The following is a 26,063-nucleotide window of genomic DNA, read 5'->3' as shown; positions in this document are numbered from 1 at the left end:
GCATGCTCAGAATTTCCTGTTTAACTGTGCTGCAACAGCAGGGCTAGCTCTGTTTCACAGCTTAGCCAATTATTTACTCTTCCTTGAGGACCAAGCACTGTTACATGGAAAGCAATTACCTAGTACCTACCTACTTTTGTATTTAGAGTCAAGTACCAGGTAATCATTTTCCAGCTTGCCATAGCAACTTTAAACAAAAGTGCACCAGGGTAGTGGGTGCTCTAAACTGTACAAAGCCGCAGTGAGAAAAACTCTGAAACTTTTTAGTAGCTAATTTATAATTAGGATTGTTTGCATTGCTTGATTTAAAAGTATTCTGACATAAACATAGCCTTAGGAATATGATAGTTCATTACTATTCAAACGGAACACCCAACTAAAACATGCTTATTAATATATAAGGAATTAATGCCATAAACATAAGCTAAAAGAATGTAATTCTACATAAACAGAGTCACACGTAAAAGTAAAGAGTAATATGAAAATTTATTGATACACTTGAGCACCTTCAGCCGAAGGTAAGAATGATACATAGAAAAAGTACTGGTCAAGCTGTTGTTTTTAAACCTTTATTTAGACTCAGAAGTACATTGAGGGTGACCCTCATTTACAATGTAATCAAGCAAGTTAAACAAGGATTGAAAAAGTTCAAATGAAATTTACCAACTAAAACAAATGAAAATTATCAAGAGTAAAAGATTTATAAAGAAATAAAAATAACTGCTCAAATAGGAATAAAATAGCAATAAAATACATAATGAAAATGCATGAAAGTTAGTAAAAGAACCAGCCTAGATAATAAGAAATATGAAACTAAAGGTTTTAGAAAAATCAAGATGTCTACTAAAATATTACAGTAGAAGAATTAGCACCAAGTAAAACAGTTGTAATAAAATAAAAAGTAACTTAAAATTAATAAGTCTGTCTCTGTGTCCAAATAGTTGAATTAAACATCCTTTCACTGACAATCTGAGAACTTACAATCTTATCTGTGTCATTTGGTTACTGTTTTATTGAATGTTATGTTATACTCTCTTACTAAGCAATTTTAATATATTAATGACATAACAATATGACAGTATAATAGTTTAACAGTATGAACAGATAAGGCCTAAAATTGGTGATTAGTAATGGTGGCTAGCAGGAAAAGGAACAGATTTCAAAAGATAAAAGACACAAATGTTAAACTTTAAAGAGCAATAAGTGACTTGTGAAGCAACTGATATGACAATGTTCTTGGAACTCTATACGGACACCTACCACTGTGGGTGGTATAGACACTCCATACATTAAAAGCCATCAGAGAACATGATACAGTACTCAGGATAAGTTCTGTCTGAACTAAACACCACAAATACACTGGGATTGTTCTTGTAGTCCACCACACTGTGGTAGAGGACACCTGGGTCAGAGGGGTCCACTGGTGGGGGCATATTGATCCCTTTTCTCCCTACAGTAAAAATGCCTGTTTCAACTCGACCCAGAAACATTACTTTCTGACCTTGGGCATCTGCTTCACATCTCCTCTGAGCACATGATGCATTGACATAGAAGTAAATGCCTCTTCCCTGAGCTACAACACAAAAAGAGAAGAGCAGGAAAGTCTGGGGTGAGTGACCATGAATGATCAGAATGCACCCAGAGATATCAGCAGCTAGGTGCTTTACAGACTAATTCATATCTGAAAATTTGGCAATGGCACCTTCAACTCCATTTTACTGTGAGGGCCTAGCCAGACTGATCAATGGCCTACCCAATCAAATGGAGACAGAATACTTATTAAACTTATTAAAGTTATTAAAGTTCATTATCAGCACGACAGTGTTTGAATTTGAAGCTCCAGTTGCTGTTAAATATTAACTGGGGACATTTAAAAGTGAGCTCATCTAATGTTAATGTTACTTTAATGAATCAATATGAATGGACCATAAACATCCCTGCCATAACAGTGTGTTTAAGGCTTTGATGATTTGGCTTTTAAATTTGCCATGTGTTTTTTTGTCTGTGTACATCTCAGCTATCTGATTTTAATCAGACAGACGTGCATGCGTACTTTATGGTCTTTCTAGTTAAGTGTGTTTCATTGTGTTGATGTGAATCTAGTATTCTGGTTGAGCTTGAGGATATGCGTAGCTCGTATGAGCTCATATACTCACATATCACAGCATGTTAAATATCTTTGCATCTTATTCTCACAACCATGAGTGCTGTGTCAGCGCTGGACTGTTCTGTCTGTTTACTGTGTCTAATGTCTGTTTTAATTATCATATTTATTGTATTGTTTCTAGTTTGATGTTTTGAACACTTACGTCTGCACGTTTGCACTTTGTACTGTATTGTTTTGTTCCATGTTGCACCATGGTCCTAGAGGAACGTAATTTCACTCCACTGTGTACTTGTACATAGATGGAATGACAGTGAAAGCCTCTTGACTTGACTCTTGACTTGATTTGACTATGGTAATGATACTATAGAATATTACTATAGAAACGGAAGTTTTGGAATATGTTGGGTGATGATTGCATGGCGGTCAGGAATAAGCTATATCCTGATGTTACGACATTGCAGGACATTAGTGCGTTTGGAAATTTTATCTACCAAACTGGCCTACCCACTTTTTCACAGGCCCACCCAAAACTTTATCTCTGTCTATGCCACTGGGATCAACATGTGACTTGATATGAGACTCCTATTGATGCATTTTCTTGTTCAAAAAAGTAATTTGTGAGACAAACTCAATAAAAATCTAAAAATTCTTGGCTTTTTAGATCACATACTTTATATGTATAATAAATTCAAGAGCACTGAGAAATCACACTTTTAGTGGAGAAAAGCAGATTAAATGTCAGATGTATTTTTTGTCGGCCTTAAGAGATTGAATGTGCACTTTAATTTTATTTTAACACTCATATCTCAAATAATTTTCTGGAGCTCATGGACTGCAACACTCACCTGTCTCATAGGAGAAGAAAGTCTCTGGTGGTCTGAAGAATCCATTTTTCTCCACCTTTCCCACATCTGCATGCTTGAGACCATAAAAGAGAAGTTTTACCTCTCCAGTGAGGTCTAAAGAGAAACGTTTCCACAGGTTCCTGTTCTCAATCCTCTCAATCTAAATAAATGTAAAATACAAATATCACTCAAATTAAATGTACATAAGATTGTGGACAAAATGGGGGACATTGTACAGCTAATGCATTGTTAGCTACATTGTAGAGCTAATAGTAGACTGTAGTTTGTAACTAAAAATACGTAACTTAATATATAAAGAGTTTCATAGCATTTTATTTTTTTCAAAAGATTCAGAGGGATTAGCATCCATCAATCAAAAGTACTTATTTATTAGAGTAGGTTATGTAGCCAAATTAATATGTGTTTAGCAATGGTGAAAAGTGTCACTGTTATTGACCACCTGTCACTGTAATCATACATCAGAGAGTGATTTTTGGCTTGCTGTTACTGAATGACTCTGTTTTGCCTACTATTTTCATCAAGAGAAACATTATTTTTAGACACCCAAATGTTGGTAGTGATGCCAAATTATCATTCCCGAGACAAAAGATATGAGGCTACATAGTGCGACTAACTGACTGAAACTCAAAGTAGATGTTCAATTGTGCCCCTGCACTTTTTAACTCTAATTATTGCAGATTTGCAATATTTTTCCTATGACACATTGAGCTTATAACACTTCAGTTCTAGGTGCTAATCTTTGAAAGCTAATAGAAAGTTCAAAATTATTACTGTGTTTATATTTAGACACCAACAAACACATACCTCCATATCTTATTTGTACTATTTCTTACCTTGTTTATAATCTTGCTGGATAATGTCTCATTAAATTGCCTCTCAACTGAAATGTACTCAAGTGAATCTATTTCTAATTCCACCTTTTTGAATTTTTTCTCTTCAGACACACTCCACTTGCCTGGGAAGCTTTCCACTGTGTAAGAATATGAGAAGATCAGCAAATGACAACTGATATTCATTGATAAACTGTTAAGTTACATACTGTGAAAAATCTATTACCCTCACTGATGGAAAAAGGAGTGAAAATGTATTTAGGTCAATGTAGATCTGTGCATCTAAAATAAAACTCATAAATGATAAGTCTCAAGATAAAATATCCAATTATAAAAGTATAGAAAGCCCACAGTGCTATATTGCTAGTATAATTCATGTCATCTTCCTAGACTACAATGCCCCCACCCCTGAATGTGTCAGTTTACACTGACACACACTCACTGAGCACTTTATTAGGAACACCAGTACACATTCATGCAATTATCTAATCAGACAGTTATGTGGCAGCAGTGCAGTGCATACAATCATGCAGATATGGGCCAGATATGAGCTTCAGGTAATGTTAATGTCAACCATAAGAATGGAGACAAATATTTTCTCAGTGATTTTGACCATGACAAGATTGTTGGTTTGAGTATTTCTGCAACTGCTGATCTCCTGTAAATTTCACACACAACAGTCTCTATGCAATAAAGAGCAGTTCTGTGGATGGAAATGTCTTGTTGATGTCTTGTTCATGTTGATGAGGGAGGTCAATGGGGAATGGCCAGGCTGGTTTGAGCTGACAGAAAGGCTACAATAACTCAGATAACCACTCTCTACGATTGTGGTGAGCAAAAAAGCATCTTAGAGTGCATAATACATAGACCCCTGAGGTGAATGGGCTACAACAGCAGAGGACACTGTGTTCCACTTCTGTCAGTCAAGAACAGAAAGCTGAGGCTGCACTGGGCCCAGGTCACCAAAACTGAACAGTTGAAAACTAGACAAACATAGAATCTACCTGGTCTTATGAATCTTGATTTCTGCTGAGGCACACAGAGGGTAGGGTCAAAATTTGGCGCTAACAGTATGTCAACAGTCCAGGCTGGTGAAGGGGGTGTAATGGTGTGGGAATATTTTCTTGGAACATTTTGGATCTGTTAATACCAGTTAATAATTTCATGAATGCCACAGCCTGGTTGTTACTAGCCCTGAGCATCCCTTTATGACCACAATTTAGCCATCTTACAATGCCCACTTCCAGGAATTGCATGATGCAATCATGTCAACATAGGACCAGAATCTCAAAGGAATGTTTCCAATTAATCCAGTCCATCCAGAACCGAGGCTGTTTTGAGAGCAAAACGAAGCCTTGCCCATTATTAGCACCATCTTCTTAATAAAGTGCTCAGGGAGAGTATGTTTATGGCAAAATATTAGTCCAAGATAATGGAATGGAGCAGAAGTTGAGAAAAAAACACTGAAATAAACAGTAGATCCAACAAAAAAGCAATTCTTCATATGACTGAGAAGATTTTTCTATGCAATGTGTATTTTTAAAAAGCAGCTTAAGAAGCACCTCTATGAATCAAAATTTCAGTTTCAGAATTCAAGGATCAGAAAACTGCAACCTAACATCATAGATTACACAATGATATCTGGAAATAGAACATATAAATGTTATTACATTGAATGGCATGAACTACAGGCTCACCTATCAGCTCAGTTCTCAGGACTGGATGCACTTGAGAGGTCTCTTTGTTGATAGCGTTCATGTCTGACACATTGACAGTGAATGTCTTATCATCGTATGTCACCTCTATTGGTTCATGCAGGCACATGTATTGAACTTCTACATCATAATTGTCTTCACACCTCAACTTCACAGGGCCCACTTCCTCATCGTTAATGACCCACTGGATGTTCTGGAGCACTTCTCTCTTGTGCTCCAACTGCTTTAGATTTACATCTTCTTTTATAAGTTCAGCAGCCTCCTCTCTCGCAATAGATGTTTTCACAGCAAGGCCATTGAAGGTTAGAGTACCATCCCCAATAATGACATTGACGCTATGTTTCTCCTGTAGCTGACAGATTTTTGCTAAAGCTTTGTCACCACAGGTACGCAAATGAGGGTTAATCAACATGTCTGTGGAAAGAAATGCTGCATAGTGCTTCTCTATTGCAGCTTTAGCTTTGTCTCGCAGCCGGCTCTGTTTGGAGAAGACGTGGATAACAGCAGGTTCACACAGAACTGAATGCCTGTGCAGAGACTCAGGATCATCTTTAGACTCTGAGGACATGTGTGTCAGTTAAAACAAAACAATGAAAGATAAAAAGTTTGATTACTCACATTGTTAGAATGACAGAGTGGTAGATTAAAGTGTGCTTGAATGGCTGTACTATAGAGAGAAGATATTAATAATAATTACAGCAGAAATGATGCAGTAATTTACTGTATTCCTCATATACAGAACACTGCTGTTTTCAGAGAAACAGTTCCAGCTTCTTGTCAAAGAAGGTAAATTGTTTGCAAAGCATATTGGGAAAGTGGCCGGTACTTTGTGCAAGCTTGAACAGCCTGTCTCTGAAAATTGTATTGATGGGGTGGAGCTTCCCAATAGTCAATTTATTTTTACTGGCTTACTACAAACAACCTGGACATGATAAGCACCTAGTGCCACCCGACACTTCTGCTGGGAGTAAAACTATTCAGTTCATCACAAAACTTGATGACAAGATAAGAAATGAGATGGGTGAATATTGGAAGCCTTATAAAGCAAAGCAAAGAAGCAATGCTTCTTTCATTACTGTCCTCAAGTGTATGAACTAAACATAAACTTGATGAGGGTCCTGAAGCCTCAGAGCAGACACAAGCACAAGTGCAATATGAAAGATCGACATGCTTAAAAAATAGACTCACCCATGTTCCCGGTGTGCTTTTCCTTATAGACAGACTCTGCAGCCCGTTTAAAGCTCTGGAAAAACCTCTGCTGTGCAAACACAACACTCATCATTTCTCCTGCATTCATCTTTTGCAGGGTCATCTGTATAAAATCCCCCAATTTCTGCTCATCTACAATCTGATGTAGCTCTTGGGACAATAAAAGTAAAATAAATGTCAAATACACTAGGCTTCCAATATTTACATGTAGGAATAGAAATACACAATAACAATAAATAAAAAAAATAATAAATATTATATTTTAGTCTAAATTCAACAAACCATTTTCATCAAGTAAGACTGTGATGGATTTGTACTTTCTCTTCTGACACTCTTGAATGGCATCTTGGAGATATTCTTTAGCTTTGGGACCACACAAGCAAGGAATATGGACAAGCAGTCGACAAGGAAGATCACCGGGCCCAGTCAGTGTTATTGCATTTCTTTGCACTGAAACAAACAATAAATCTGAACATAAATCTGTAAATAAAAGCACAAGTTTTATGAACACAGACTGCACACACACACACACACACACACACACACACCACACACACACACACATTAGCTAAGCCATTTATCTTTCTGGGTTGTGGGGCATACAGACAATACATTTGATTATTCGAGTTGTTAAACAAGAGATAAGTGAATGCACAAAAGGCTGTGGTTTCCTTAAATCAGATCAAATGTAAAACATACTTTGCAGTCTACAGACAGAGTTTGATTCTGGTACATACAAAGGTGGAACAGGGCATAACGGAATGTTTGATTTGATAATGATCATTAACTAAAGAATTTTTTTTTAAGTTTTTTTTCAGGTTTTCGTTTCATTTTCATTGATGGGAAGCACTGGTTCCATCAGACACAGCTGCATGCTGCCTGATGGGTCAGTGCGTTGACTTTGGGGGATGAGTTATGCTGAAAAGTTGAGTGCCACTGAAGCAGAGACTGAACTTTATGCAAATTATTCTGGATAACACGCTGCGTCTACCCAATTAGGAGGAAGGTGTGTTTGCACAATTCAGGTCTGTTTGTCAAAGTGTCAAAGTGCAGTTCAGGCCTCTACCTCATGCACACTTGTTCTCCTCATGTTGGGGCAGGAGATTCACACACCCATGGAACTAACCTCATGACACCCCTTCTGTTCAGCCAGGTCCGGAGTATGCTTGAAGGCTTCAGGATCAGCTGGAGACAGCCCACGCTTTTGCCAGGCAGCAGCAGAGAAAGGTTGCCTGTCAGCTGCTTTAGTTAATAGGTGTCGCCCACAGCCTACAGTTTACTCGTTTTTACAGCCTAGTTTAGCTGCTGTTTTTTGCGATACAAGAAATCTAGTCTAATACAAGTTCTTCATAAACTCTGCACAGTGATTCTGTCACGCTGTCATTGACTGGTAATAATGTCTGTATGAAGTTAACCAGATGATTACCAGTGAAATATATTACAGTATAAAAAGCTGGGTAAATTGCTGATGTTGCTGAACAAACGTCTCAAAACTTTTGCTTTAGTGTTTTTATGTACAGATTATTTCCAGTGAAGTAACCGAGTCAGCTCAGAAATATTTTCAGTTTGTGACAGCGGAAATACGAAAAAGTAACTCTGTACTTAAGTAGTTTTTCCACTACTTATTTACTCTTCCTTGAATAATTGTATTTACCAATACTTTTACTTGTACTTGAGTAATTTATCACTACAGTAACAGTACTTGTACTTAAGTATGGATTTTCAGTACTCTTTACATCCCGACATGTATGATTTTATAACATAGCTTGAGTCTTATTGAGCTTAGTGCGTATAAATAAATAAACAATTTTATTTAATGCGTGTATTACTGGCTAAGCTTAGCATGTTGTGTAATGCTTTCTGACACTGAGACTCAGAAACAGACTAATCGTTTTATATCACTGCACTACATCTTAAACGCTAGATTATATATTAGAGTTTGTCAATAAAAATCTGAGTAAAACCTGATTCTGATGTTGTTGTACTGGCCTTTAAATCTTCTGAATTGTCTCAAATCCTCTGCCTCAAATCCTACTTCATCACATATTGTTGTTGTAAAAAGCCTTTCTAAATGTTTATGTAGGCTTGTGTTAATTGTCATGAAAGGCTGATGTGGGTTGTCATCATTATGAATGCTGTTCTCCAGTAAAGTGTTACCAAAGCTTTTTACCTGTCCTTGCAAGCTCAGTCTTCACCCTCGGTCCAGCTGCACTTAGGATCTTACTATCTGGAAATATGGTAAACACAGACTTTGTCAGACCAAAACTCCTTTTTGAAAAAATACAGCATTTAAAACAAATGGATTAAGGCAAAAAGCCACAAGAAGCTGTGCATTACAGTGATTTTATCAAGAGTAAGAGTGTTATTAGGAAAGACACAAAGCAGAGATAATATCACTTTAATATCTTAAGAGGCTTATTACTTTCTACAAAAGGGTGGAAAGCATAAATTATAATAAACCACACGTTTATTATATTTTATAAAAGTTATTATTAATAATAATCTAGATAAACAGGTACTTGGCCAAAAAATGTAGTTCCTTCAGAGAAGTGGTGGTGAGCTCTGGTCCTTGAGGGCCAGATTCCTGCACAGTTTGATGGTTTTCCTCCTCAGCACACCTGATTCAACTAATCAGCTAATTACTGTTTGGTTGGCGTGCTAAAGTAGGGAAATCACCAAACTGTGCTGGACTCTGGCCTTCAGTTCCCCACCATGATTTAGATTATGGTATTGTTGCCAAGCAACCATGGCCTGCTAAATGAGGGAAGATTCATTCACCTATCACTGTGTGTTGGCAATTTCATTAACCTTTTGTCATTAAATAGTGTGCATATTATAATATAGAACTATTTTATCTGAAAACTTTCACTTTATAAGTACTTTTTGGTCACCAAATTACCACCGTGATGACAATGCTAATTTCCATTACTGCCTATATGCAATTTCCAGTGTCATTTAGCACCAAGATAATGTATATCCATCATCTCATGCCAGGGCTGAATCGCAAGTGGATCCCTCCTCCCCATGTAGTGCACTATGTAGGAATTAAAATACTGGCTCCTGCACCCAGACAGTGCATAATGTCTAACAAATAGTCATTAGGGATTCGTTCACATCCATACTGGACACACAGCACACTGTTTAGGGAGTATGGAGCCACTTCTATCCTGGGTATGGACATATCAAGCATGAAGGACATTCAAGTGACATTCTTAAGTCTTTTATACTGCAGTTTTACAGTGAATCCTGTAGTAAGTACTTTAATTCAAGCCTGTGATATTAATGGGAGAGTTGTTTGCCTATTTGATGTCTTTTAGCCTGTTAGTTAGTTGTCGAGCCTTGTTCTAGTTAAGAAAATAAGTCCTCAGTCCCCCAGTTTAAAAAAAATGTTCTTACTTCATCAGTACACTTGGAGGTCCGTGTAAGCAGCATCAAAGTGAAAGATTATTCCTTTAACAGCACTAAGGTTTCTTCATGACTTGGAACAGTAATACATGGTTTAGCCAATAAGATTTTAGGACGAGGACTAACCCTTTAATAATGTCATTAACCATTGTGCTGTACATAATTAGCTGTAGTGCCAGAATACTAGAAATAGTTTTATGATCGTACCAGTAGTAAATCGACATAAAGGATTAATGATGACATCTGATAGTTCAGTCAGTTTGTCTGAAATAGTTGCCTTAACAATGATGTTATCTGCAGTCAAGCACATGTCCTTGTCTTCCTCATGAAGAAGAACATCACTGCCTTTGCCTAAGATTACAACCATTTACAAATGTTCATTTCATGGCCATTTCATTTCATTAAAGTATAAGCAAAACAGTGTTGAGAATAACTGTTTTCATAACCTTTGCTGGCAGGATTTCTCTCAATCCCAGCCTATAAATGGAACAAAACAGATTAAGAGTTTTAAAAATGCAAAAACCCATGATGAATAAATGTTTCCATATTCAATAGGATCCAAAAGTGTAGATACCATTTTTTAAGAGTGTAGTTAACCAAATGTACTGATACTTTTTTGTGTCCTCAAAAAAAAAAAATGGAAGAACATTACAATTTATTTGATCAAGTGTGTCAGATTAATGGCTTTCTAAAGCCATTTATAATAAAACAATTTATTTACCCTTTTTTCTTCATTCACTTCTACTTTCATACCTGCAGGTTAACTTTTCCGGGTTCTGTCTCGAGAACTGCCATGCAGGACAGCATTGAGTGTAATAAGTTCAAAAACTCTTGGCCATTTGCTTTGAAATATGAATATGCTCCTGGTTGGCATATTATGACTGTTTTGCATTGTAGGCCTTTAGTTTTTTCTTTAATGGATTCCATATTTTCATCATTTTCTTTCTGTGTTCCTGTCAGTTCAAGTGTTTCCAAATATTGATTCCATTTGACTCTTCCAGAGAGGTGGCTTAGCTCGAGCTTATCAAGTAGCAGCGGTATGCGCTCTATTAACTCCATGGTTCCATCTAGTACCACATTTACAGTCGTCTTGCTTTGCTTATGAATGAACTCATGAATCTTCTCTTCCACTGAGCTTAGATCTGTCTTTCTTCCAGCCACCATACACACAGGCTTGTTTTCATTGCTGTCCACAACACTGACTTGTACTCCAGTGTAAGTTTTGTTCAGCGCCTCAACAAAATCCTCAAAACTATTTGTGTTGACCACAGACACATCTTCCTCTTCATGGATCTTCACCACTTTTGTGGCCAAATCTTCTATCAGTATATTTTCTGCTCTTTTAATATCATAGTGAGACAGTCCATGTATAACTACAGAGCTGTTCAAGCGTACATCAATGGAGGCAGCTATCTCTTCAGGAAGGAAATAGATTTTGGAAACCAATCCTGATCCTCTGGATTTTAGGTAAGTAGTCAGAGCAGGGGCCATGTTGATTTCTTTGCTTTTAAGCCTCCGTAGCGCATCATTAACATCTCTTTTGGCAGATGATACACTTTGAGGAGTCCCTGTAATTTGAAGCATCAGTGTTCTTATGTCAAACTGAAAGTTTACATCAGTGAAGTCTTCCTGAATGCTCTTTAAATAATGGGGTTCTAAGAGGTCAGTGTACACAGACTCAAAGGGGATCTGTATTTGTGCTGTACAGACTTCACCTGGAGATCAGAAGAGTGACAAATTTTGAAAATTGAAGCAGAAAGACAGAAAAACTTAGTGAAACAAGGGGTGAGTCTGATTTGCTTCACTTACAGGCAGCAATGCTAATCTCTTCCAGGTTAATAAGGAGTTGCTTACTCTCCTCCTGCATAATACAGGACAAATCTTTCTTTAATAACCCAAACAATAAAGCAGGTCTGTTATTGTCTTTCCAGCAGGATAAATGTGCTTATCTTAATTCAACTTTAAATTATCAAACCGTACTTTTCTCTCAAGGACAGTCTTTGCTTGCACTGGTGACTCATGCAATGTTATGACAACCTCTGAGTTTGCCATCATTATTTTTTGGCTTTGATTCATCACTCGGTCTCTAACTGTTAGGAAAGTGAGAGATATTCTGACAGATCAAACAAAATGCATAAACTTTTTTTACAGATATAAAAAAGTAAAGGCACAGAATACACAGTAAATGTGCAAAGTGTTCAGAGTTTAAAGCCTGATCACAGAATCACTGAATACTCTGGTTTTGCCTTACCTTGCTCAGATTTGAATGAAATACAGAATAAGCCAGAGGAGATTTCAAAAACCTTGCAGTCTCCACCTCCAGATTTTCCTTTTACACTGAAGTGCTTGCAGAGGATTTGTGCCATGTCCTTACTCTCTGCTTCCCTCTCACATGTTGCAAACAGGTGATAACGGTATTCCTCCATTGTATTATTATTTTGTAACTTTATACTGAAATGCCAGTGGCATTCAATAATTTGTTACACAATAATAATGTTCTAATGGAAGGTATTAAAAGCAGGTCACGAAGGATTACACTTACTACGGTAGCGCATCTTCAAAGACGAAGAAAGATCTGAGTGTGTGAAGAAAAAGAAAAAGAAGGTAAAGTGGGTGGGCCTTCCTATGACATATGCATTGGCAAATGTGGGCATGTTTATTTCCATCAGAAGAGCTGAGTTGCCATCTTGTGGCCCCTTGACATCCACCCAACACCAGAAAGAAATTTTACAAAATTTGCATTGCTGCTTATGCAATGAATCATAGAGTGTGTTTACATGCACTTGATAATCTGATAACTGCAGAAAATCAGTTTTTGTCAGCAATCCGATCAAGGCATTTACATGCACTTGGGTAATCAGATAATGGAAAACTCCAGGTCTACATGAGTCAGGCAGTAGATGGATTTCTGCTCTGTAACCGGCCAATAAATTCTTAGAATAAGATGTGATGTAAACGTAAAGTAAAACTCAAACTTTACCCTGCTGCTTTTTTGTAAACACACCGCTCCACTTTACCTGAAATATGAACATACATCATCTAGAAATAGAAGAAAATCTTTCATTTTGTCAAGTGTTTTGCTGCCATGTCATGGCAACGCTGCTTGCTTATTTCCGGTACCACGGTTTGTTTTTCGCACATGTGCAGACTGAGAAATCTGTAAGAGTTAACATGCACTGAGAAATCTGATTACTGAGCTAAAATCTATCTCTCTTTATTTTGTAATCAGATTTCTAGACCTCACTCTGACCTAAGAAATCAGAGAGTGCTATTTAGATGACCTTATCAGATAATTGCAGAAATCTGATTATGATCGGATTATTAAGTGCACGTAAACACGCTCACAGATAATACTGAAGGGACGTAGTGTGGTCTTGTAGACTTGGACACAGCTGGGCCCAAGAAGTGAGGAAATTTGAGCCCAAGATGACACTATTAGAAAACACAGTAACAAATCCAGCATACATGTCTTTAATGTCAATGCCAAATCATGGGGTGCTAAAATGTCCATGCAGGGCAAGCACAGTTTAGTTACGTCCGTAATATGGCCTTAAAATGGCTTTAAAACAGCAGCCAATTTTACTCATGCCTATTTAACAGGCCATTTATTACAATTAGGTCTGGAATGGACTAGAAAATCCAGTACATTTGTATAAATCAGATCTCCACGCACAATACCACAAAATTAGAATGACCTTGTCTAAAATGGTATATTCATATACTGAAAAAATTGTGACACAAACTTAGAGCTGCCCCCACAAAATGCCTGTTTGAAACATCTCAGCTCCTGCCCTCACCAAAGTGTGTGCACGCCATGGATTAAAAGCAATATGAGGTAGCCTAGTTCAGGACTAGACTTAACCCCTGTCCAAGAAACTAATTCCATTACCCTGATTGGATTCTGATGCTCCTGTGTTGACAGGACCCACTGACATGACCACAGTTATGAGCATAAAATGCAACAAAATGCAGAAATTAAGCTCAAACCCTTATACATTTAAATGTTTGTATCATGTTTTGCTATACTGTAATCATTGATTGGCTTATGTCATTACATTAATTTATAGTCCATTATTTTCCTCTTTTAGTTCATGAGTTAAATTATGTGAGCTAGATGAAACAAGTGTATGTTGGGTCTACAGGACTGGGATTAGGAACCCCTGATGCATTGCAACATGCAGATTAAACAAACAGTTTAAGTAATTTATTAATATTTATAATCAAGAAAATTATATACTGTATATGTATCAGAAAATCTACATATTTTTAGATTGTTTTATGAGCCATTAGATCTATATAGAAATGTGTTTTACATTTGAATTGCTTTATAGGCTGTTGGTCAGACTAAATTTCACACTACTGGGAACTGGTGCTATGTTTTGAATCACTGTCCTGCTGGAAGATCCAAACACAGCCCAGTTCTAGCTTTTTGGTAACCAGCCAGATTTTTACAGAAAATCTCCAGTCACCTTACAAGTCCATGGTGCCACGTCTAATGCCATCCTAACAAAGGACCTTATTCATTAAATCTTAATAAATATGCAAGCAGTAAATTATGAATTATGGGAAAACTTTAACATTCAATTATGAACCAGTTTTTTCATGAGCATCACTGCAGGACAGCTTCTGCTGGTTCTGAGGGCTCATCAGTGGGTTCACTCTAAACATCTACCAAAGTATAAAATTATTTCTGTTATATTGTAGCCAAATAGTAAAGTTGTGGGCTGAATGAGAAAATAATGAGCTAAAATATAAAGAAAACAGAACACTCACTTAGGTTGACTGCTGAGTTTAATTTAATTTTACTTAGTTGATATTGCCATTAATATTTGAGTCATGTCACATTCTCTCAGAGAACAGAAGATGTTTCAGTGTTTCAGTGTTACAATTTAAACATGATTTACAGTCAAGAGAAGGGGTCAGTTTTGTTCATACTAATGAACATTTTGAGACAATGAAAAATTTAAAAATGCAAATACCATATTTGTGAAGATGAAGTTCTTTTCTGTATAACCATCCTTCTTTTTATGCCAAACCTACCCTGGGTGTTTTTGCCAAAAGTTCAATGCTTGTCTTTCCTGAACATAGAACCTGGTTCCAGTCAAAGTTCTAGTAGTGTCTTGCAAACTCTGGGTGCTTATATTTAAGGTTACAGAAAAGAAAAGGTTTCATTGTGGCTCTCCATTTAAATTGTTTATTAGAACTGAGGTGCCATCTAATGTAGTTTTAGAGACTTGGTGACCCCAAAATGCTGTTATCTCCTACAAATCTCAAACCGTGATCCGTGGGGTAATTTTTTACCTCTGTAACTATTTTCTGCACTGTGCTTGGGGTTAAAAACCACGAGTGTTCTTCTAGGCAGGACAACCGCTCCAGTTTTAATTTTTTTTTTTTTAATTATTGGACATATGGGCAGGTGTGAAATTAAATATTGAAAATGCTATGGCATAAAAACCATATGTCTCACTTTATTTAGAGCTGACAAATACATCTTACAAGCTTTTATAATGGGGTTCTAATATCATGTGTCTATCAGTAACATTCTATATCCACAATGACAAATCAATTCTGTGAGTGGTTAAGAATGGGCAGGTTTGTTAGTCATAATCCACTCTGCAAACTGGGACTGACATCTTCGGCACTGATAATATAACAGGTTATGAACAATACTTATAATGCATATGGTTGGTTAGAATGAAAAGGTTTCTCAATGTTGTTACAGAGAAAGTATGAAATAAAAAGTTCCAAGTACCAAAACATCTTCATTGTTAAAATGTAGAAACTTCTCCATTATGCTTGTGCATACTCAACACTGCTGTCTGAGACAGTGTTACCATGTTTCACCAATGTGTTCCAGAAATGGCATGAATAGATCTCGTATGACCGAGTCATTGCGTGGGATCTTCTTCATGATATCTCTGGTATTGATAATGCACTGGTGTTCACCCCATTTTTGAACGAGAAGCTGAGTGACTGAAGCTCTGTCTTGGCCATCCAACTGACCAGCAGGGATTCTCCATGTATCTCGAAATTGCATCAAGTAAACCATCCTTTTGAACTGGTCCTCGGTTAGTTCTTCCATGATGCTGTTGAGTTTATATGTCCAGCCACGTAGAAAATCTGATGTAGTTTTTTGTGGGGTCCTTGAAAGAACATGATTTGTGAAATGTGAACATTATTGCAACACTATGATTAATAATAAGCATAAATCTGATCAACCTTTAAAAATAGAGTATAGGGATTAAAGGAAGACTGTGTAGGATTTTTCACTTGAAATATGCAGATAAATTATGTCTGTCTGTCCCATGTCACTACCTCTCACAATGCACAATGCCTGTTACATCTTCCCAGTCCCAGTGATTTAATGTAATGTTTCTAGATTTGTTTTGCATTTTCAGAAGGTAATGTGAGTTTGTTAAGTCTTAGTCCATATTATCATAGTTATAGATTAACACACTTACCATCACATTATTGCAAATGCATCTATTTTCCATTTTTACAAAAGTAATTTGTGTTATTCTTTCCAAATCTAATCTTGCATTTCACTCAGGACTAATATTGCACAGAACAGAGCAGGTATCAACGACAACAAACATGACATTGATTAAGATAGACACAGCATGAAGGATGAGTCAGGGTGGGGACAGTTTGCTAAGTGGCCCTCAGAGGAAGCAGCAAGAATGGCCAGGCTAAACCAGCCTAAATAATTGCCCTGACAGTTTTAGCCAATCATATGCACAGCAGGTGATCAGCTGAGATTGACATCTTTCGCACTGATAATATAACGGGTTATGAACAATACTTATAATGCATTATGTTAACATAATGCATAATAAACAGGGCTATAAAGTAGATTTTTGTTAATATGTATTGCAATGTTTTATGAATGCATTGTAATCTATTATGAACCATGTTTACAGATCCATTCATAGAAAATGTCATATATCCATGCAAGACAAAGATCTCTATCTCACTCTCTTTTTCTGTCAGTTCATTTTGTAGTTTACTTATCATTTCTTAGTTCAGTTTTATCTGTGAGCTCATCATGATCTATCTTTTTTTCTGATTGTAATATGGACTGAGATTCTCTGATTCAATCTATTCACTAGTCACCTTCACAATGACTTTTTTAATCAGCAACTGTGTAAGTATAGTTTACCTAATTAACATTTAATTTGTGTAACAGTGGAACTGCTTTGTTGAAATATATATTAGTGGGGAGAGATCTGTCAGTGACCCTTTATCATCTGATGTTAATTCTATCCTAAAGAAAGGCATTGTAATGCTAGTTCATTAGTCAGAACACATTTTTGAGGTAAGATAAATCTCTTACCTCTGTGTGATTCACTTGCCCAAGGTCCCTCATCATCTGATGACCATTCTACCCAAAAATAAGGCATTTTAATGCTAGTACATCAGTCAGAACCCATTTCTGAGGAAAGATAAACCTCTTACCTCTATGAGATTCACTTGCATGAGGTCTCTCATCATCTGATGATGAATCTACACAAAAAAAAGGAATTTTAATGCTAGTGCAATAATGAGAACACATTTTTAGGATGAAAAAAAAACTCTTACCTATGTAAGATTCACTTGCTGCATGTCCTTCATCTTCTGAAATAATTTCTTCACAAAAAAAGAAAAAATATGATAGGTCTGCTGTCTGCTTGAGATTAACCAACTAGTGAGAGTAATGTTGGTCTTCGTCAGCATATTAAGCAGAACATATTCTAAGATCTTGTCTCACAAAACTGAATAAGCACCAATATTTAACAGTGGCATGGTGTGGCTTTGACACCCCGGGTGGTGGTGCACTTATTCAGCACTTTAACACAGTGGATCAGTCTCATGCTGCCTTGCTCTATTCACACTGTAGCACTGATGCTGAAGTTCTACTCCTCTTTTCTCATATCATTACATTACTTGCTTCCATAATTAAGTCATTAAGTTCCTTCATTTTAATGATGCACACAAAAACTACATGAGTGCTACCTTCAGAGTTGCAAGTCAGGTTCATCAGGTGCAAATGACAAAAAAACATGACAAAACAGTCGGACAGCGCAAAGTATCAGCATCAAGCACATTAACCTAGAGATAAACAGAACATGACCAACCAAACCTTATCACAATCAACCTGTTCAAAAACACAATCGACGTAGCATTCAACAAATAACACTAAATTTATGAAATCTCCAAATATAAGAAAGTGGAAGTCTCGCAAAATGACGTGAATATTAACACACAACTTTAGCCACAGAACCAAAAGATCATAACAACCAGAATAACCTAAATACAAAGAGTGGAAAAAAAATATCAGACTGGTTACATTACAGCATATAATTATAACCCCTTTTGGGGACTCACACCAAAAATGGTCTTCGTAGTATTTAAACATGAATTATGTCCTCTTAACATTTCATTTTCAACTTGAGTTCTCTCAAATGGATTCAACTTTAGTGCCTCAACTGTATTAGCAGGCGGTGTTTCATTAGCCATGTTTACTATGTTATAGAACCTGATAAGTAAAGGACAGAAAGAATCTGATTCATCAATTTTTGGGCTATGTGGCTTTAATCCTTAACAATGTTCCTTTACATTGTAATTCAACAAAATCAATCAGACATTTTTGAAAAGGAATCAACATTTTTCTAATGTTCACTGTGAATAATGGTCAATACTCACTTGCTGAAGTCAGCCTCCACATTTCAAATGAGTGGCAGGGTGATGACTGTTTTTGATGCAACCAGTCCCTTGACTTCAGTTTAGAAAATTTGCTTCTGTGCACATTTTGACTTTGAGCAGGTGTGGCTGTGTTGCTGTGTGTAAGTTTCTCATCCTTCGGCTTGGAGACTTTTTCCAGTAGCAAACGTATCTGTTCATCTTTTCTTTCACATTCAACACATCTGGATGTTGCCACTGAGGCCTGTAGTTCAGCATTCTTTTCTCTAATTTACAAAACTCTTCTTCTCTTTTCTGGAGAGCTGCTTCTAGTCTTCTAATTTCAGCATCTTTAGAATCAATCAGATGCTGATAAGAGTCATCCTGGGTCCTGTTTGAGGACAATGTATTTTTAAATTCTCTGAGCTTGTTGATTTTGTTTTTAAGTCTTTTTATCAGAGATTTCTTCTGTTTGAGGTCATTCGTTTTTGCACCTTCTCCATCTGACAGGCTAAACAGAACAGAAGCATCTTTGTTTGCGATGAAGTACTCAATTGTTTCAACCAACTCTGAACTCTGTTTTCTCCAGGTGCTGTTCTTTTGAAGAATGTAATATCTTTTGCCACATCTCTCAATGAACCTTTGCAGTTGGTTAACCTTGATTTGGTCATTAATAGTAATGTCTTTAAGTTTTTCCCCATGAGTAAACATCACTATTGTATGGTCCCAAAGTTCTTGAGTTAGAAGGTTTTCTAATGTCTTGATGGTTGTATCTGTGATGGTTGAGTCCACATCGAGTGCTAAGAGTACCGCATGAGGTCCTTTTTCAAAGTGGGACTGCACAGAATACACAATCTGTTTCTTTGTTTGTTTTTGCTTGTCAACCGATGTATGCAGATCTCCACTCCATCCAGGGGCACGGATCACTTTAATCTTTCTTTTACATATTTCTCCACCGTTCTTTATATGGTAGTTACAAAATTTCCCCCAAACTCTGAAGGTTTTCTTTTGAAGGATAGCATTGGCCACTTCATTTTTCCCAGCACAGTGACTGCCAATGACCACAAGATTCAGCTCCTCAAAAAGAGAGAAATCTGCAATGCAAAACACACTTTTAACAAAACACAATTTGGTTATAATAACAAAAATGTGTCCTCATGTTGAATAATGGTTTCTTTGCTCTCACCCTGTATCTCTTTCTCTTTAGAGTCCATTAAAGGGTCTCTATCATCAGACTGTGTTGCTGCATTGCAAGAAGACAAATGACATTTCATGATAAGTTATGTATTTGTGATTCCATTTTACTATGTTTCTATATCTATATCTATCTATATCTATTGACTATACAAACATCAAAAATGTCTAATGCATTAATATCTTGAGTTTTTATATGCTCTTAAGTCCACTCACTGTCAAACACACCTATATAATTGTTTTTGAACCCATCAAACCAATTAAACTCCTTCAGACAACAAGAATTCATCCTATTTCTCCAATAGCAGTTTTCAGGTAAGTTAAACTGCAAACCTCACACAATATACAACTGAACAACATCCAGCAAGCTTCACTAGTGAAACACAGTTGATTATCGACAGTGTTATGGTTAGGTTTACATTTTGTGTTGAAGATTAGGGTTAGGGTTAGGTTTAGATGCAGAGTTGTGGTTAATGGAATCTATAATATTCAATTTAATATTTTGTTGCATTTAACAGATACTTGAATATAAGTTAAAGAAAATTTGATAATTTATGGAGCATCTACAGTAGCCTCTCAAAATAAAGTGTTTGTAAAAATGGTGCCCACTGGATATAAGCATTAAAACGTTTGCTGTTAATTTAATAACACCCATATGAAATCAAAAAAATCATATTTGCTCCATAGTGCTAATGCTACATTTGCAACATAATGCCATAAGCAATGCTAATATTCTATCATCAACATAAATCTGAAAACAAGAAGAAAAACCTGCTCACAGTTATGATTTCCCATTTTCACTGTTGTTTCTGCTCCACTGAAAAGCAAGATCAAGTCAAAAGATCCTAAAATACAAGAAATTTTCATTAGAAACATTTTGTAATACGCCTGGTAAATTCTGGATGAACTAGTCTCAAACAGACTATTTCAATGTTTCAGATAATCACTATCAGTGGTTCCCAACTCAGTCCCCAGGGCCCTCAGAATGGTCCACAATTTTCCTTTATCCCTATGTGCTGCGAGTTATGTTAGAGCAAAAATGTGGACCATCTGGAGGCTGCTGAAGACCAGGTTGAGAACCATTGATCTACAGTGGTGTTCAGCATAGTTTGGTGATTTTCCTGCTCTGAAACACATCTACTAAACTTGGCAACTAGGTGCTGAGTTGGAACACATGCATTTGAGGAGGAAAATTATCAAACTGTGATGGGCTCCGGCCCTCCAGGACTGGAGTTCGCCACCCTGATCTAGAGTTATGTATCTACCATATATGTCATATCTACGCCAGCCAGTTCTGCCTCCTGCTCCAGAGGTCTCAGTCTCCTATACACTGAAATGGTTTCCATAGTTATTCCTCACTGATCTCACTTTTTTGCACTCACCAAGCCAATTTACTTTCATTTCAGGATTGGCTCTCATATCTTTAATTAATCATATTCGTTTCATGTACTTGCATACTTTTCTTGCATTTTAGCTCTTCCCTCTGAGGACATAAGAAAGAGGTGCAAGGATGACATGAGGGTGGAAGAATTACTGTCAAACATGCCTGCCAAATGAGATGTTTTTCATTCAGTCTTCCTGTTTATCAGCTGTTCCACTTCCAAAACTCATTCATCATATTCTTTACTTCATAACTTTCATATTTCACGGGCTACATTCAAAAGGTGGGTGTTATATGAAAGCTGTAACTATCTACTTTCCATTCAAACAGATCAGTTAGGTACATTTTTGAAACAGCTAAATTTGGCTTCAAATAAATCATGTCCCATGACTGTGAACTACAAAATATGAATCATGATAATTAATATTCATATTATGGGCAAAATTTAACTTCAACCAATGTGTATACATCACATATTATATGAACAGACTAAATCTTAGTGTTATGAACATATGCATCTTTATTCTGTAAGATGACCACATTGAGTTATTGCACAAAATATATGCTTTCTAGAACCATTGATTTTGAATTGACTTTTTATTACTTTTAGTTTCTTATTTCTGTCATTGCACAACTTAGACTTATAATAACTTGATGTTATCGAATGCCTGAGATAGTTCTAAGGCTAAACACCCCTCATTTGTCTATCTACAACCTTCCTATCATATATGATTCATTATTTTATTTGAATTGTGCATGACCCTAAGAATGGGTCTCTTATTTTGAAACTTCAGGATAAAATGGAAGCGATGATGTAAGGACAGCACACCTTATATGGTAATGAAGGGTAAGACTCTAGACCCATCACATACTGAGGGAGCAGCATGAGGATCAGAATTTGACAGGGTTTTGAGGGCGCATAAACCACATGCTGTGTTCAAAAACTGTCCAGAGCAGTGCTAATGGCTTATCTTTAGGCCATTAGTTAAACACGAGGTGTCGCCAGATGTTTTAGAACGTTTTCTGCCAGCAGGCACTTATATATACACACACAACCCCAATTCCAAAATAGTTGGGATGCTGTGTAAAATGTAAATAAATGTAAATAAAAACAGAATGCAATGATTTACAAATCTCATAGACCCATAAGTGGTACTAATAAACAGCTGGAGGAGCAATTTGCAACTAACCCACATGACTGAGTGTAAAGTCTCTCAGAAGCAAAGATGGGCAGAGGTTCACCAATCTGCGAAAAACTGCATCTAAAAATTGTGGAACAATTTAAGAAAAATATTCCTCAATGTAAAATTGCAAAGACTTTAGTATCTCACCATCTACAGGACATAATATCACCAAAAGATTCAGAGAATCTGGAGAAATCCCTGTACGCAAGGGACAAGGCCAATGGTCAATACCGGATGCTCATGATCTTTGGGCCCTCAGGCGGCACTGCATTAAACACAGGCATGATTCTGTACTGGAAATCACCGCATGGGCTCAGGAACACTTCCAGAAATCATTGTCTGTAAACACAGTTCACCGTGCAATCCACAAATGCAAGGTAAAGCTGTATCATGTAAAGAAGAAGCCATATAACAACATGATCTGGAAACGACACCTGGAATCTTTTGTGGGCCAAAGCTCATTTAATATGGACTGAGGGAAAATGGAAAACTGTTCTGTGGTCAGATGAATAAAATTTTTGTATCATTTTTGGAAACCATGGATATATATATATGTACGTATGTATGTATGTATGTGTGTGTATATATATATATATATATATATATATATATATATATATATATTAATGACTGCTGCTTAAAAACATGTTTTCAAAACAAATCAACAGGGTTATTGTAAGATTGCACAATGTTGGAGGAATACAAAAATTAATGTTGTCAGTCTTTCAATGTTTTATGTTCACTAATGTTATTTTGTGACTTGTTAAAATGTTCACCAAATTAATAAAGGGTTAACATAAAAATATTTTACACTTCAATTAAATTTTTTCCAACCACACAACATTGCAAAGCTGTGCTCCAAGCAATTTTTAAGCTATGATTTTTTTTTTTTATTTGCCCTATAGGATCTGAATTATATATTATATATTTTGTTTGCTTACAGATTGTGCTAGCTTCACAGAGGTACTTACATGTGGTAAATGCAAGGTGTGAAATACAGAGGGTCCTGGTGGGGGTGCAGGACCTCCTGATTAGACTTTTGGTTATTTCAGGGGTTGCTGAAAAACTTCTTTTGATGTTATGCTGTCTGTTAGGGGAAAAATAGACACAAATTCAAGGTCATTGTTTAACTGCTTCACCCACAGTCGATATTCTTTACTGACCAGAGATGCAGCACTGGTCTGCTACAGGGTGGCGCTGTATCTATGCCCAGGATACCTCTGAAAAACTTGTGCCGAAGAATGTGCCGTAGCATATTTGTAAATCTGACAACTCACCCAGTTTCCCTAAGAGTTTGGTGGAGAGTGAATTGTCACTCATTTCTGAAACTGAAAACAAAATACGAGATGTGTAAGATCCCAAGCAATGTGTGGAAGAGTGTATTATCAAACTAGAAAAGCATTTCCAATATTGGTAAATCAAACACTTTGTTGCTATTGCAAGTGAGTCCACAGCCACAGGACCCTCCAAGCACCAGGGGGTATGTTTCTCCACCATTTTCTAATGAAAAGGAAACTATTTCAAAATGGTTGTTTCAAAAACACTGGTGTCAGTGGTCCTCTAACAGACGTTTTGTCTTGCTCTGCTCACTTCTGAAGAGTTAGGGATTATTTCATGCAATTAAGCTAGCAACCTTTTATGTTTGTGTGGTGTATGTTTCCTTCATGGACATCATAGCGCTTGGAGAGTGACTGTGACGTGAGATAAGGGTGTGTTTATCTCAAAACTATGCTACCATACATGGTGGCAGGGCCTACAGCAAAGGAACTGTGTTTTTCCATTGTTGTAGAACGGGGGGAAGGGTCGCTTTGTGGGAATCATTTGAAAACCTTCAAGACCTTGGCACTGACTTATAGTGACTATTGCAGACATCATTAGGATTTTACTGGAAAGACCATATTTCCTTACTTTTGGACAAAGTCACAAAAATATTGGTGTCATCAGAATGATCAAATTCAAACTGGCACAAAAAAGTACTACACATTCATTTATCCTTATCTCTCTAATTGAATTATTATTTGGACCAGTACTTTCAAAAGTACCATCAGTTGTGTACATATTCTTCAGATAATTATTACGTAAATTCTCATCTCCTTTTCCAAGACCTTCAAATACTCAATGTGTATAAAATGAACCACTTTCAAACATGGCAGTTTGTTTTCTCTTTGACACACAACTGTCTTCCTGACTGTTTTGAAAACTGTTTTCAATACAACTTTCAAGTCCATCAGTACTCCACAAGATCTTCTAATCACCATACAGCTTTCTTCAGGATGTCACACAGACATTTTACACTCTCTCATGAAGGGCCTTTAATCTGGAACTGTCGACCACCTCATCTAAAACTGTACCAATATCATCAGCTCCAAAAAACAGGCTAAAACTCATCTGCTCTCACTCTAACAAACCCAACTCTAAAACACCCAACTCTGTGTTTTTTATGATTGTTTTTGTCTGTGTTTTTTATGTAATAATTTTTTGAGAGAAAGTACATTGTACAAGCTTAAAGCTCTTTTTTGCATATTGAAGTTGAGCTGATTTTTCAAAGCACTGATATTGATACAAATACTTACTGTCAAACTTTCTTACAGTTCATAGAAATGTCTCATCAAGATCCCCAAATGGGTGCTATTTAGTATCTTAATGTTCTTAAATGTAAGTCCACATTTTACTAATGGCAGGGAAGAAATAGTGTTACATTTTTTTCAGTGTTTATAAACATAACTTACAGTCATACCTTAATCTTAAAAACTAAAAATTTGTAATTAATGTTCATTGGCCTTTTGCTGGTCTGAATCACAAACATGAGAAATCAAAGCTAAATCATTCTCAGTGTTACATAATGAAAATCTCTTACCAGTCACTGGAGAATCCTGACTCATCACAAGGGGGAATGATCCTTGAATGTTCATATTTACTTGCTGTTTACTGCTCCTTGTGTACAGAACAACATGTGAATAATCTCCATTGTCTTCAGAAGAGGAAAAGTGGAGCTAAAGCAGCAAATGACATAAAATCTCTATGGATCTCTGTCTTACCGACTTTCTCTTTGTCTGCTAGTTTGCTTTTGTCCCCTCTTTTTGAGCTGTTTTTTCCCCTTGGTCATGTGACTTTTGAGATGAGAGACAAAAACAAGTCTTTACATGTTAAACCCCTCAGTAAAAGAACTGTTGCTCACTGTTGTCAGTTTGCATGGCTTAAACAACTAAAATTATATAGACGGTGGTTATTGTTCATGCTGGCTGAATAAAATTCTATGTTGTGAATGTCACCAGATCGTTGGTGTCATCAGATTCCCTGCAGCTGCATAAAAAGATGTGTTCAGAATTTGGATTGTAGTGTAGCTCTAGAAATGGTAATGGCAAGGATAACTGACACTGTAATTAAAGTTGATTTAAAATGATTTAATGTCAAACTGTACAATGTGATATATTTACAGTGCTGTGAAAAAGTATTCGCCCCTTCCCAATTTTTTCTATTTTTGCACATTTTTCACACTTGAATGTTTCTGATC

At 36.6% G+C, this 26,063-nt stretch overlaps 2 protein-coding genes across 5 annotated transcripts; both read right to left on the bottom strand.

The window, feature by feature from the left end:
- Positions 1-714: 714 nt before the first annotated feature.
- On the bottom strand, positions 715-12,558 carry LOC118825400 (protein mono-ADP-ribosyltransferase PARP14-like). Its single transcript, XM_036595987.1, has 13 exons — positions 12,384-12,558; positions 12,113-12,222; positions 11,942-11,993; positions 10,886-11,847; positions 10,579-10,609; positions 10,340-10,483; positions 8,898-8,954; positions 7,010-7,177; positions 6,707-6,877; positions 5,501-6,076; positions 3,807-3,943; positions 2,953-3,112; positions 715-1,573 (listed from the first exon to the last, which is right to left on the bottom strand). Exons 1-13 carry the CDS (start codon positions 12,556-12,558, stop codon positions 1,290-1,292), a joined length of 3,027 nt encoding a protein of 1,008 aa, XP_036451880.1. The 3' UTR covers positions 715-1,289.
- Positions 12,559-14,867: 2,309 nt separating this feature from the next.
- Positions 14,868-25,651, bottom strand: LOC118826199. Of its 4 annotated transcripts, none has more exons than XM_036597099.1 (11): positions 25,588-25,651; positions 25,407-25,483; positions 23,713-23,877; positions 23,521-23,636; positions 20,764-20,829; positions 19,977-20,033; positions 18,815-19,884; positions 17,711-17,758; positions 17,588-17,635; positions 17,466-17,513; positions 14,868-16,275 (listed from the first exon to the last, which is right to left on the bottom strand). In XM_036597099.1, exons 5-7 carry the CDS (start codon positions 20,777-20,779, stop codon positions 18,890-18,892), a joined length of 1,068 nt encoding a protein of 355 aa, XP_036452992.1. In that variant the 5' UTR covers positions 20,780-20,829; positions 23,521-23,636; positions 23,713-23,877; positions 25,407-25,483; positions 25,588-25,651; the 3' UTR covers positions 14,868-16,275; positions 17,466-17,513; positions 17,588-17,635; positions 17,711-17,758; positions 18,815-18,889. The 4 variants fall into 4 exon arrangements, with proteins under 4 accessions (XP_036452992.1, XP_036452991.1, XP_036452988.1 ...); XM_036597098.1 differs by having other exon boundaries at positions 23,827-23,877; XM_036597095.1 differs by lacking the exons at positions 23,521-23,636; positions 23,713-23,877; positions 25,407-25,483; positions 25,588-25,651 and having other exon boundaries at positions 20,764-21,626.
- Between the last annotated feature and the right edge of the window lie 412 nt (positions 25,652-26,063).

This window comes from Colossoma macropomum, unplaced genomic scaffold (genome assembly GCF_904425465.1).
Source record: "Colossoma macropomum unplaced genomic scaffold, Colossoma_macropomum, whole genome shotgun sequence".
In the NCBI taxonomy this organism is placed as follows: Eukaryota; Metazoa; Chordata; class Actinopteri; order Characiformes; family Serrasalmidae; genus Colossoma; species Colossoma macropomum.
The sequence above is the reverse complement of the archived record's forward strand: the minus strand, read 5'-3'. Positions and strand labels throughout refer to the sequence as shown.